Source organism: Sinocyclocheilus anshuiensis, unplaced genomic scaffold, assembly GCF_001515605.1.
Source record: "Sinocyclocheilus anshuiensis isolate Anshui unplaced genomic scaffold, SAMN03320099.WGS_v1.1 scaffold392, whole genome shotgun sequence".
Taxonomy (NCBI): Eukaryota; Metazoa; Chordata; class Actinopteri; order Cypriniformes; family Cyprinidae; genus Sinocyclocheilus; species Sinocyclocheilus anshuiensis.
In genome coordinates this window covers 2,836,534-2,849,323 of record NW_015557091.1, presented here as the reverse complement: position 1 = coordinate 2,849,323, position 12,790 = coordinate 2,836,534, and the positions used below count along the sequence as shown (strand labels likewise).

At 40.4% G+C, this 12,790-nt stretch overlaps 1 protein-coding gene and 1 pseudogene across 1 annotated transcript in view; one reads left to right on the top strand and one right to left on the bottom strand.

The window, feature by feature from the left end:
• Positions 1-120: 120 nt before the first annotated feature.
• LOC107677146 (phthioceranic/hydroxyphthioceranic acid synthase-like) lies at positions 121-7,062 on the top strand (annotated as a pseudogene).
• An 872-nt stretch (positions 7,063-7,934) lies between these two features.
• LOC107677105 (patched domain-containing protein 3-like) overlaps positions 7,935-12,790 on the bottom strand; it is a 5,649-nt gene continuing 793 nt past the window's right edge. Inside the window, 6 exon segments of the mRNA XM_016471902.1 lie at positions 7,935-8,721; positions 8,723-8,804; positions 8,806-10,135; positions 10,219-10,364; positions 11,064-11,185; positions 11,745-12,445. Of these exon segments, the coding sequence (XP_016327388.1) occupies positions 8,188-8,721; positions 8,723-8,804; positions 8,806-10,135; positions 10,219-10,364; positions 11,064-11,185; positions 11,745-12,445 (2,915 nt within the window). The 3' untranslated portion in view covers positions 7,935-8,187.

The following is a 12,790-nucleotide window of genomic DNA, read 5'->3' as shown; positions in this document are numbered from 1 at the left end:
GCCTATGGAGAGTCCCCACAAGGATAGCTGACCAGACGTGTGTGTGTGTGTGTGTGTGTGTGTGTTGTTTATGCACTCTTACTTATATTTGTGACAGTGCTGTGTGCATTTGCATGACTATCTGCCACCTTCATAGGTGAGGGTGTTGATAGTTTCTGGAAAGTTCTTGTGGAGGGAAGGAACTGTGTCGAACAGATTCCAGATGAAAGATTTGACACATCAGAGTGGTATCATCCTGATGAGAGCAAACCAGGAAAAACACAGATGACCAAAGCTGCTCTCATTGAAGGGTAGGAATAACTCATTCATGATTATGCATTTGAGGTTTCCGTTACTAAAAAAGTGAAATGATAAAGTAACAGAGTTCGTCTTTATTTTGCAGGTTCAGTGAGTTTGATCACAAGTTCTTTGGCATCAGCGAGGCTGAAGCTGATTACATGAACCCTCAGCAGAAACTGTTGCTGTAGTGTGCATACCGAGCTCTAGAGGATGGTGGGATACCCTTGGAAAAAGTGACCGGGACCAGAACAGGGGTTTACATAGGTAATACATCTAATGCAAGAAGTTAACTTTTTTAACTTTTGGGTGTTTTTAGGATACCGATACAGTGTTGTGTTTGATTTCAGGTCTTATGAACAGGGATTATGAGACACTTTTGAACAACAGTCCCAGCACAATAACCCACTATAATGGCACCGGAACAGCTATGAGTATAGCTGCCAACAGAATTTCCTATATCTTCAACCTGACTGGACCTTCATTTGCCATTGACAGTGCAAGTTCTTCATCCCTTGTCGCCCTTCACTCAGCATGCCAGGCCATCAGACAAGGTAATGATACTATTTCAACTCTGAAGTCTGTTCATTGCTTGATATTTAAGTTGTTAATTGTCCTTGTTTTTCCTCATCACTAGGGGACTGTGAAATGGCTCTGTGTGGAGGGGTCAGCTGTATGCTTGAACCTCGAGTCTTTGTGGCCCTCAGCAAGGCAAAGATGATCTCACACGAGGGCACAAGCAAGGCATTCTGCCGTACAGCAGATGGCTATGGCAGAGGGGAGGGATGTGGTATAGTCCTACTGAAGCCCTTGAAAAAGGTATATATTTTATGTTGTTTTTTTTTTTTTTCATAATATTAGTATTAAATTCAGTTTATAATAAGGTAAATGTCTCTTTTCAGGCTCTTGAGGACTTTGATCATATTTGGGGCATTGTGAACAAGATTGCTATAAACCAAGATGGCCACATCGTCACACCGATCACCAAACCCTCCATGACCCAGCAGGAGGCTCTACTGCGCATGATCTATTCCTCTGAGAATTATCTAGCAAACGTCAAATATGTAGAAGCTCATGGGACAGGAACACCAGCAGGAGATCCGATTGAAGCAGGAAGTATCTCAAAAAAGATCGCCAAAGCAAGACCTTCAAGCTCAGGGCCTCTGTTTATTGGCTCTGTTAAGAGTAACATTGGACATACAGAATCTGCAGCAGGGGTGGCAGGACTCATAAAGATTCTATTAATGATGAAACACGGAACCATTGTCCCTTCTGTGTTCTACTCAGCAGAAAATTCCAGCATAGATGCTAAAGCTCTCAATCTTAAAATCCCCACCAGAGCTGAAAAATGACTTTACTCTGGATCCAGGATAAGGATGGCTGGATTAAACAGCTTTGGGTTTGGTGGCACCAATGCCCATGCCATCATCAGCGAGTATGTTCAAGCAACAGTCTCCGACAGCCACACTCACTGTCTGCAGCCACGGATCAGTCTCTTCAGTTATGCATAGCTGACACGTATCAGAGGATTTCAGCAGATGAGACAGTTGATCTACAAGCTCTTGCTTATACATCTGCCTGCAGAAGAAGCCACATGACACACACATTTAGGAAAGTCTTTTTAATGAGGAAAAAAAATTAACTTAAATGATTTTAGCAAATGGCTGCAATATAACAACGAGTGAAAAATTGAAGGGGGTCTGAATACTTTCCGTACCCACTGTATAAGCAGCTACTGAGAGAAGAACCTGCATTTAGGGACAAGATCAAAGAGGTGGAAAACTACTTCCAAAAGTTCAGATACACCAGTATTTTGCAAAAGATCACAAACAGCTATGACAATGAAGATTTCTCTAAACCAAATGTTGTCCAGCCACTTCTCTTTGCAATCCAGGTTGCAATTGTTCACCTTCTTATGAACTGGGGCATCAGACCAGATATTGTTCTTGGACACTCTGTGGGAGAGATTACTGCAGCTCATTGCTCTGGCCTGCTGTCTCTTGAGGATGCAGTAAAGATTGTCTACCATCGCAGTGTGCTGCAGACCAAAGTGATGGGTGGGAGGATGCTGGTCGTTGGTAACGTTGCTGTTCCAGATGTTCTGGAAATTCTCTCTGCATACACAGGAAAGATTTGTCTAGCTGCTGTGAACAGTCCTATGTCATGTGTCCTGTCAGGTGATAAAGAAGCAGTTGACAATGTGCACCAGAAGCTTCAGTCTTTGTTCAAGGGCAAGAACCTGTTCCTTCATGTCTTGGATGATCCCGCTGCCTACCATAGTCATATGATGGATCCTATACTGAGCCAAATCAAAGACAGCATTGGACTTTTTACTCTGAATGAAAAGGAGTGTGAACTTTTTTCTACAGTAACAGGAGAGATGTGTGATCAAGGGGACTTTGTCACAGGTGAATACTGGGCAAGAAACATTCGAAAGCCTGTTGCATTTGAACAAGCAATTAAATCAGTTTCTAACCACACAATGAACATAGTCTTTGTGGAAATTGGTCCAAGACTGGCTCTCCAGAGGAACATCATGGAGATCCTGGGAAATGACACCACAGTGCTTCCTTCAGTGCATCCAGATAAAGACCACGAGACAATGTTCACAGCTGTATCAAAACTCTTTGAACTGGGGATCAATGTGAGGTGGGACGAGTTCTACAAAGGGTTTGAAGCTGAGCTTGTTGCTTTCCCAAGGTATCAGTTTGAATGTCAAAAGAATGAGGTATACTTTGAGGACGTAAGACGGGGAAATGACACGGTCTTTCGCAGATCACATCCACTGATAAGTCCAAGTAAACATGATGGCAAAGTGATCAAGTGCAACCTGTCAGCAGCTACAACCTCCTACCTTTGGGAACACAAGAACAATGGCATCTCCATTGCCCCGGGGGCATTGTATGTTGAATTGGCTTTTGCATCCATAATGGAAACTGCTATTCCAAAAAGACCTCTTAACTCATTTGGGCTCACAATCATCTTTCAAAGTTTGCTTGTTCTAACTAAGAACTACCCTACTCTTAAAATCAAAACTGAGACATCCAAGGATACAACCACATTTCAGGTCAGTCCTCTATTACTGTGCATGCATCAGGCACCATCAGCCATGAAGAGGGACCAGCTTTGATCGAACAGCAAACCATTCACCTCAACACTGTTTTCAAGAGATGTCCATCAGTCATTGAAACAATGGATGTGTACAACACTCTTAAAGACATAGGATTTGAGTACGGGCCCAACTTCAAACAACTTGGTGACATTCATTACGGACAAGAATTCAAGGAAGCAGTGACCAGTCTCAGGATTCCAGAGGGAGTACTCAATAATCTGTATGAGTATTGCTTGCATCCAGTGGTCCTAGACTACTTCTTGCAAATGCCCTCAGTTTTAGCATTAGTTTCTAGCACCGTCAGGCCTGGATTTCCCTCTGCAATTGGTAATATGGTTCCCTTTCATGGGAACTTCGAACTGCCTATTTATTCTATGGTCGCACCGGTAGTTACGTCATGGCTGTCGCCGGCCAACGAGTTGGTGTTTTTTCAATGTATGCTTCAGACACGGGTCACGACGAGGCGTCCCCCATAGCGACCCCTAGAGGACGCTGTGTCTCGTTCCCTACTCAGGGAACCATGGTTACATAAGTAACCTGAGACGTTATATCTGCACCTCCCTGTAAAGATATGTTCATGTATATGAGAATGACCAAAGAAATGCCAGACTACTTTGAGGTTTGTGGTTGTTTCACTGACAAAGATGGTCATGTGTTGATTGAGCTGAGGGATGTCAGAATTAATTTTCTGAGAGGATACGCACAGATCAGGGAATCATGTTTCTTTCATAACCAGAAGATTGGCATTCTTGCTGAGCGCAATTTCCCCAGTAGAATCAAGGCTTTGGTCTTTGAAGACACCTTGGGTATCGCTAAAGGTTTGAAGCCATATTTGCACCCAAAATCTGTATTTGTTTCTCCACCTGATTTAACAAAAAAATTCAGCCTTGCAGGTCCCAGGATTGCCGTTGAAGTCTCCTTGCAGTGCAGCAGACATGGAACTGGATGAGATCCTGTTTATCTGGGGAGTTCAGAATATTAGTCACCTCCAATCTGAAGTCATTCTACAGTCCTTGGTAAACAGCTGTGAACTTTACCGTCAGACTGTTTTATCTTTAAGAAGCTGCAGTCGTGCATGTTCTATCCGTGTCATTATGTACAGGTCAGCAGAAGGGACAGTTGAAAGTATAAGTCCTGGATTTGTGTTATCTGGCATGACAAGGGCCTGTGCTGCGGAGTTGTCAGGCATCTCTTTACAGCTCATTGACCTTTCCACAGTGTCAAGAGAGGATATAGAAGCACTGGCTCATGTGCTTAACTCATATAAGACCCAAGAGTGCCCAGAAGTCTTCATCAGCACGGGGAAAGTTTACTCTGCTGTGATAACTCATACTCCTGTCACCACAATTAGGGAAGTGAAGGCTGAATCAAAAACCCTACAGCCCCGGGATTTCACCTTGCAGACAACCAATGCCTACATGATGACTGGCTTATCAGCTTTGCCTTCAGCAAGTTTAGTCCACACTATTGAGGGGAAAAGCATTGAAGTTCAGCTGAGTAAGGTATGTGTGCACTCATCAAATTATTTTCCAGTTAGTACTTCAGAACTAACTTTTGGTCAGACAATGTACTGGAACAAGCATACAACCCAGAACCACAGTCTCATGGCACTTGACTTCAGTGGGATAATTACGGCTGTAGGAAAGGATGTCAACAAACTTAAAGTGGGAGACCATGTTATCTGTTGTTACCCTGTAAAAGCAACTTCCAAAGTTGTCCTCCCTGAAGATGTGTGCTTCAAAATAAAAAGGCTTCCATTCCTAAAGGATGCTCCATGTGTTTCATACATTGTCCTGATCTGGGAGATATTGCAGTGTGCATTACCCAAGACCAAACAACAGCAAAGTTTGGGCATTTTTTCTGCTGTTCATGACTCAGCTCTGGTCAACTTACTGACACTCATAGCAAGTAAATCAGGCTGGATGGTTTTTACAGAGACTGAGATAAGTGGATTAGTCCAAAATGCAAAGCAGTGTCTTCTTTTTGTGATTCTTCCCCCATACAATTGCGCACTTTTGACAGAGATTGTCAGTATTGTCAATGCAAATCACATCCTTGCAGTATGTGGCATCCGTGAGCCATGGTACTTGACAATAGATGTAATTCAGAGAGATAGTGAGAGAACCTGTTTCCAGACTCTTGAGATGTCCAAAATCTTCCAGAAATCACGTCTTAAGGCGCATGGAGCTCGGCTACAGAAGTGGCTAAAGGGAATGCACTTGCACAAAGCGTGCCCGTCAATACAAAGCAGTACTTTTCAGATGGTGCTACCTGAAGGTATGCCTTCTCAGTCTGTAGAGCATTCTGGATCTTATTTCAGTGCAATAACTCTAGACTTGATAGCTCTGGCCAGTGATGACTCTACAAGCAAGATGTCTGCCATCCCTTTGCTTCCAAGAACAAAGCAGCTGTTCTCAAATAGAGGTGTGTACATAGTTACAGGTGGTCTCTGGTTTTGGATTTGAAACTGTTAAGTTCATTGCCCATAGGGGTGGAGGATGCATTGCCACTCTCTCAAGGAGTTCATCATCTGAAAAGGTACAAGAGGACATAAGCAGTCTCCAGAGGAGATACGGGGTAATAATTGTCACTCTTCAGTGTGATGTCTCTGTGTCAGAGCAGGTGATGGAAGCCATTACTTTGATTGGAAAACATTTTTTCTCTTGTCCAGTCAGGGGGGTGTTCCACATGCTCTTCTACATGATGGATTACTGGAAACTCTTGCTAGATCTCTTTTCCAAAAAGTCCTGCAACCTAAAGTCTGTGGTGCTCTTAATCTTCACTTTTCCACTCTGCACAGCCAAACACTCGATTACTTTGTGTGCTATTCCTCAATCTCCTCTTTCATTGGAAATGCTGCACAAGCTAACTACGCAGCAGCTAATTCCTTTCTGGATGCTTTTTGTCACTTCCGACGCAATATTGGACTTGCAGGACAGTCAATCAATTGGGGACCCCTTAAACTAGGCCTGCTAATGAACAAAGACCATTTTCAAAAGTTTCTGGAAACAAAAGGGCTAATGATCATGGATGTGTCAGAGATTCACGAAGCACTGGAGCACTGCCTGTTAGATAACTATCCCCAGCAGGTGGTCTGCAAATTCAATTTCAGGAATCTGAAAAACCATGTCCTCTCTCAGAATGTGTCTCTAAAGTTTCGCCTGTCTGCTTTAGTGGAGGAAGGACTGAAAAACAAGGTTGTTGAGGACTCCAGGATAAATGTTTAGTTATCGGACGTTGACTGTGTTAGAGGGATTCTGACTGAAATTTGCTGTGTTGATACTGATGATCTCAGTGATGAAACTGCGCTCACTGCAATAGGAATTGACTCAATGTTAGCCATGATGTTGTAAAACTGTTTGTTTCAAGAGATAGGTGTGAACATTCCTCTTGTTGGTTTGCTTGATCCAAACAGTACACTGTCCTCATTGACTGAATTCATAAAACCGAGTACTGATGAGGACTGTGAGATTTCTGTGAACCTGTAATGTATACAGTTGTCTTCCTTTTCTGCCACCTTGTAGTAAATTGTACATAGTGAAGAAGATGGCTAGTCAAATTTTACTGAAATGTTTGTGAATGAAATGTGGCTTGAATTTTAATTTTTTTTTTAAGTATGCTTGTTTTGTGTTTAGCTAAACCTCTTATGAAAAATGCTATATTGCTTAATTGTAGCAAGCTTAACCACATTATTGCATTGCCATTATATGTGACAAATTGTATTGCAAATTACATGTCAAACAATAAACATCCATTTTGATTATATTTGATTTAACCTATACTTTTCCAGCCCTAACAATACTAAGGAGTCAGAGATCAAAGGTCAGGTATGTTTCATCTTTTTTTTCTGCCAAATGTGTAAATCCACTGAGGCTTTTAAGCAAACATGTGCAGCAACAGGCTTACAACATGGTAAACTAAACAAAGAGTAGTTTTGAATAGAAAATTATATTCTCCCTAAAATGGTAATACCCTGCCATTCATAAAACAATGAAAAATACTAAACAAAACTGTTGTAAAGAATTAAAATATTCACAGTTCTACTAATCCTTACTCAAGCAATCCTCTTTTCTCAAGAAAACACAACAGCATGTGCACTACAGAAGGAAAGGGAATGTGTGTCTTTCAAAAGTCATCAAATCATTTTGTAGCTGTTTATATCAGCCAATAGAAATAGTTCAAATTTGTGTATTTAGTTATGTCTTTAATAGGCTTTTACACATTCAACAATCCATACGAAAACATTGCAAACCCCTCATAAAAACAGAGCAAAGTATGGTTACATATGTGCATTGTTTGTTTTTTTCACAAAAAGTAAGAAAACTACATGATTGTGCTTTTTGTACATAACTAAATAGAAATATTCACATATCAAGATAAAAATAAGACATTTAAACATTTTCTTAGAGATAGGGGCTCATTCATGAAACACAATAATACATTTCTGTCAATCATTCAAAAATGTATTACATAAATTATTGAATTGAATCTGACAATTTACTGAAGAATGGTTTCATGAATGACTTTGTTACAACAAATGTGTTGGTTTTTTTTTTTGGCTTTTAACAGACTTTTTTTTGCAGATTAATACAGTCCATGGTGAGCTAATGCTATAGCTGTTGGGCCACTAAGTCCCAAAAGCCCTAAAATGTCCAAAAATCATTGGCCCAGATATATGTTTTGTAAAAAAACAACAAAAAAAGTGTCATGTTGTCATCTTGTTGATTTAGATTTACCTCTGTCATTTTAAGGTGGTACACATACAAACATATTTTTAAAGATAATAAAGTATAGGGATTTTACAAAATGGACAAATCAGAACCGTTAAGAGTGGGCACATTTGAATCTTGAATGTGGTTACTATTTCCTAAAACACAATTTTGGCCTTCCGGGCACTGGTTTGATTGCTGTTTGACTCTTAACATGGCATCATCAGATGGTGTATACATGCGAACCTCATAGGTCTGACTGTCCACTCTGAACATTGGGATAGTACTTGCTACACACATGTGGTTATCTTGAACATGATGGTTATTGTCGGTTGTCATCCATATGGCAGAGCAGGGCTGAGACTGACATGTTCGGTGGTTGTCTGGTGGAAAAGTATGATGGTCATAAATTTCTCGGTCTTTCAGCTCACCATCCTTTGCCTTTGCTTGAATATTATTGGTGTGGCTGTTCTTCATGGCCTGCTCTTCTGGGCCCGACTTGTTCTTAGCTGGTGTGCCACTACACATCTCAAAAAAGGTCAGAAAAACTGGGATAAATGTTAAGCCATGCAATAGACCAAAGAAGATCACCAAGAACATAATTTTAAAGAAAGTTCTAAAGATAATAGTTCTTCGAGGCAGACAACACAACCACCCCAAGAATAGTAGACACAGCCCCCTGCAAAATAGGGTACCCTAAATTAAACGGCATCGACGGCCTTTTCATTTGCACTGGGTTTCTTATTAGAGACAAAGGCATAAGATATATGAGCAGAGAAGTCTACAGAAAAACCAATGCAGACAACAAGAATGATCATGGAGATGGTGTCTAAATGAACATCCCACAATGCTATGAACCCAGTGACCCCCACAATGACAGATGCGATGGAAAAAGTCACCCAGAGAGAGCACAGAGGGTTTGGGATGAGGAGAAGGGAGATAAGCAACATTACAGCTGTTGTAACCGCAATGTTCTGGATGGTGTTGCTGACTATCACCGCATACTGGTCATGGTAGATGAAGGCGGGGTGGTACACTAGTAAAGGCACAGGGCACTTTTGTGTGGTCTCTCTTAACTTATTTAACATATTCATCTCATCCAGGGCGGTAGAGATATTTACGGTCTGTACGAAGAAGCTAGACGCGTAAATGGAGTTGTTGGTGAAATTGACGTCTTGTTTGAAATCGGAATAAAATCGCAGAAATCTTCCCAAATTATCTTTGAAGACGTCTTCGGCACTCAGATTGAGTTTGGCGTGATATCCATAGTACTTGTATGATTTGATCCAGGAGGTGAATATATCCTTTTCAATGAAAGATACATTTTTGAAATCTTCAATGCAAGTTTCAAGATCTGACATGTACTTTTCATCCCAATATGGAAATTCCCGTCGGATGACAACCATGATGTTTGGCCCATATTCAGAGAAATATGCCTTCTCGTTGTCATAATATTTCACCACGTAAGAATCGTCAGCTGCTAAATTACGGAGATCAATTCCTTCTTGAATTTGAAAGCAGCCATAAATGCTGATAATCAAATAGATGCAATACAACACAATCGCAAAGACCTTCGTCCACGATTTCATCAGAAATGGACCGTAGTATTTTTTAAAGAAGTGATTCATTGGTTGTACCACCTCTGTGCCAGTATGGGGGTCATAAGCGCCTCCAACGCAACATAATTCATACCACTTCGACTGTCCCACTGGACACTCCTCTGGTACTTCCTTGCAGGTCAGCCAATGCTTGTTGCTGTTTTCTCGCCGTCCGTTAAGAACGAGGAACGCTCCGAAAAATGTGATGCTGTAGATGTAGCAGAAAAGGATAGAGGTGCTGGTGTACAAGCAGAAAGAGCGGACGGAGCGGAAGGGCGTCATGAGGCCGATGTAGAAAGCAAGCACGTCTATGAACGTGGTGATGGTGATCGAAATGGCTGCCTCTTTGTACGTATTAGACAGACGAGACTCCACTCGATCGTGAACATTCGTCTGCTGCCAGCAGGAAATGAGGATGAACATGTCATCGACTCCGATCCCTATTTAAAACACATTTTTAAAAATCAGTGTTTAATCTGATAATATACATTAACACAGAACTGGTTTTATAGTTATGTTTTACCTAATATCAAGAATGGAGAATTAGCAACTGTCATGACAAATGGGACACCAATGTGTAACATCATCCCAAAAGAGGACAGAACAGCCAGTCCAGCAGAGAACACCCCAAACGTAGCAACCCATACTTTGTTTCTGACACAGTCAAACCTGGAAAAACAGACAAAATAGATATTTTTCTAAAGGATTCCTCTCAGTTAAATTCAACTTAAGATCTATCCCTCAGTTAACAACTGTCACCGATGTTGTCAATAGACCTTAACATGTATTTAACTCATTCATTTTGAACAAATCTTTTTGGGAATCATTTTCAAACAAGAATTTTGTTTGAATGCAGTTGGAATTTGGGGGTTGAACGGATCATTTACAGAGCCTTTAACGTGAAAAATTAATGACGGAAGACTAGGACGAGAAGATGCAGTACAGACTCGAAAGGTGAACTAATCAGTAATCACTTCTATTTTGCATACTATATCTTTGGGTTTATTAAAATGATTTCCAAATTTGGAATATGATTAAAGATTGTGTTTGTGGATGTGTTTGACAATTTTAGCTTTTTAATACATAACATTTTTATTTAATTCCACTCAAATTACTTAAAGATTTGTTCATTTTGCTGAATGAGATTCAAAGATTCAATCAAATGATCCAATTTCCCCATCACTAATCAGAACATTTCTTTAAACTTATAAAACAATTAGAATGTATATTATCTAGAAACAAAAAGTCAAATGTGGGTTCTGAGAACATGTAAAAACATCTGCACAGAAGCCCCGGTAAAAACAGGTAGAAGACATCACACAATACTCTTGGCATCAGAAAATAGCCTACTTATTCAAGTTAGCATACCTCAAACAAGAGAGAATGGAGAATGCAATGGCAATGACGTATGTGATAGAGAAGAGAGGAATTACATCCTTTGTGTTTGCCTCAAATTCCACCTGCCTTGACAAAGATGTGGAATGGGTCACCTGAGGATGCAAATTATAATATTGACAACATCATTTTAGCTTTAGCTCAGGAATAGTTACAAGAACATTTTCTTATTTTAATAAAACTAATTTTAAACAACAGCTGCAATATGAAAATGATAAATAAATTAAACATTTCCACCAATATCGCCCAGAAAAAAAGAAATTATAATTCGTTTAGCTAATGTTGATCAATAGGGGAGCAAAAAAATCTGCCAGTAAATAGCCTACTACAGGCCAGCATCATTTAGATTAAAAATAACATTAGAATTTAAATTTAAATTTAAATATGCTACAACCTACCCCAACATGACATTTTGTGAAGAAGAAAACAGACCCAACAGTACATACTAAGGTCACTTGTAAAACTGACCCCAAAATATATGGCATCATAAACCATTAATTTGAAAACGACATAAAAAAATAATAATAAAAAAACAAGCATTTGTGCAACTTAATTTTTGACTCAAAACGTTATAGTTACTGATATACAGTAGGCCTAGAGACCTTTTGACAACAAGCCCCGTTTGTCATCAATAAAGTACAAAATAAGACCTACCTTAATGAAGTTTAGTGATAAACTGGAGGGAAAACCCTTGAGGAACTCATTCAGCCATAAATCTGTTCTGGAGCGATTATCCTCCTTCAGGAAATAAAACAGGCGCACTGCTTTTGCACTTTTAATAACAGAAGATTTTATATTCACTCCACCAACCGAATAGCCCAAGAAAATGTACGAGAATCCGAAACGAAAGAACGGAAAGGTGAGCTCGGTCGTTTCTAAATCATTACCATAATATTTGTAAATATCCAATATCTTATTGGGTGTACATTTCTTGTATCGTCTTGCGCAAAGTCCCTCAAAAGTGAGCGCCTCGTGACCCATGGACACATTCAGCTCCTTGACCTTTCTGTCTAAAGTCACGAGCTCCTGAAAGACAGCGTCTGTGAGGATGTTGGAGGATCTTGACACCGCTGTGAAGGACGCGTAAACTCCATCCGTGTAGAGTCTCTGGTTGGAGAACACGGAGTCGTTCTGTGGAAAGTTCTGCTGCACGAACTGCCTCTCCAGTTTGGCAGGACCGTTCACAGGTGTGAACTGATCCTCAATGTCATTGGCCTCGCGATCTTCTAAGAAATAAAACCCACTCCCCAACACCGCAGAGATGAACAGAGGAGAGATGAAGAACCACCACGGGTAAGTTCCCACAAAGCGGCCGAACTTCTGGAAGCAGATGGAGATCGGCTTCTCCACGCAGTCTGTGGTGCATCCAGCCATGTTCACCGGCATTTTAGAAAGATTAAAAGAAAAGTTTAGTGGAGGGAAAAGCTGTGCTAAATAAATTAGATAAATTTAAACCTAACTTTCTCTGTATCTGGATTTTGTCTGAAGCATTTGAAGTTTAAAACTAGCTATATAAACTAGTTAAAAGTTGATTTAGAAAGAGCTTCATAATGCATACGGGGTATTTGAATATCCTGACGCAGTTTTGCGTGAAAATCTAGGGAACAAGCCGAGAGCGACCACTCACGGGCACATTCAGCAAATTAGATTTTAGACTGACAAAATAACCACAAAGACATATTACTAAAAAGTTTGAAGTA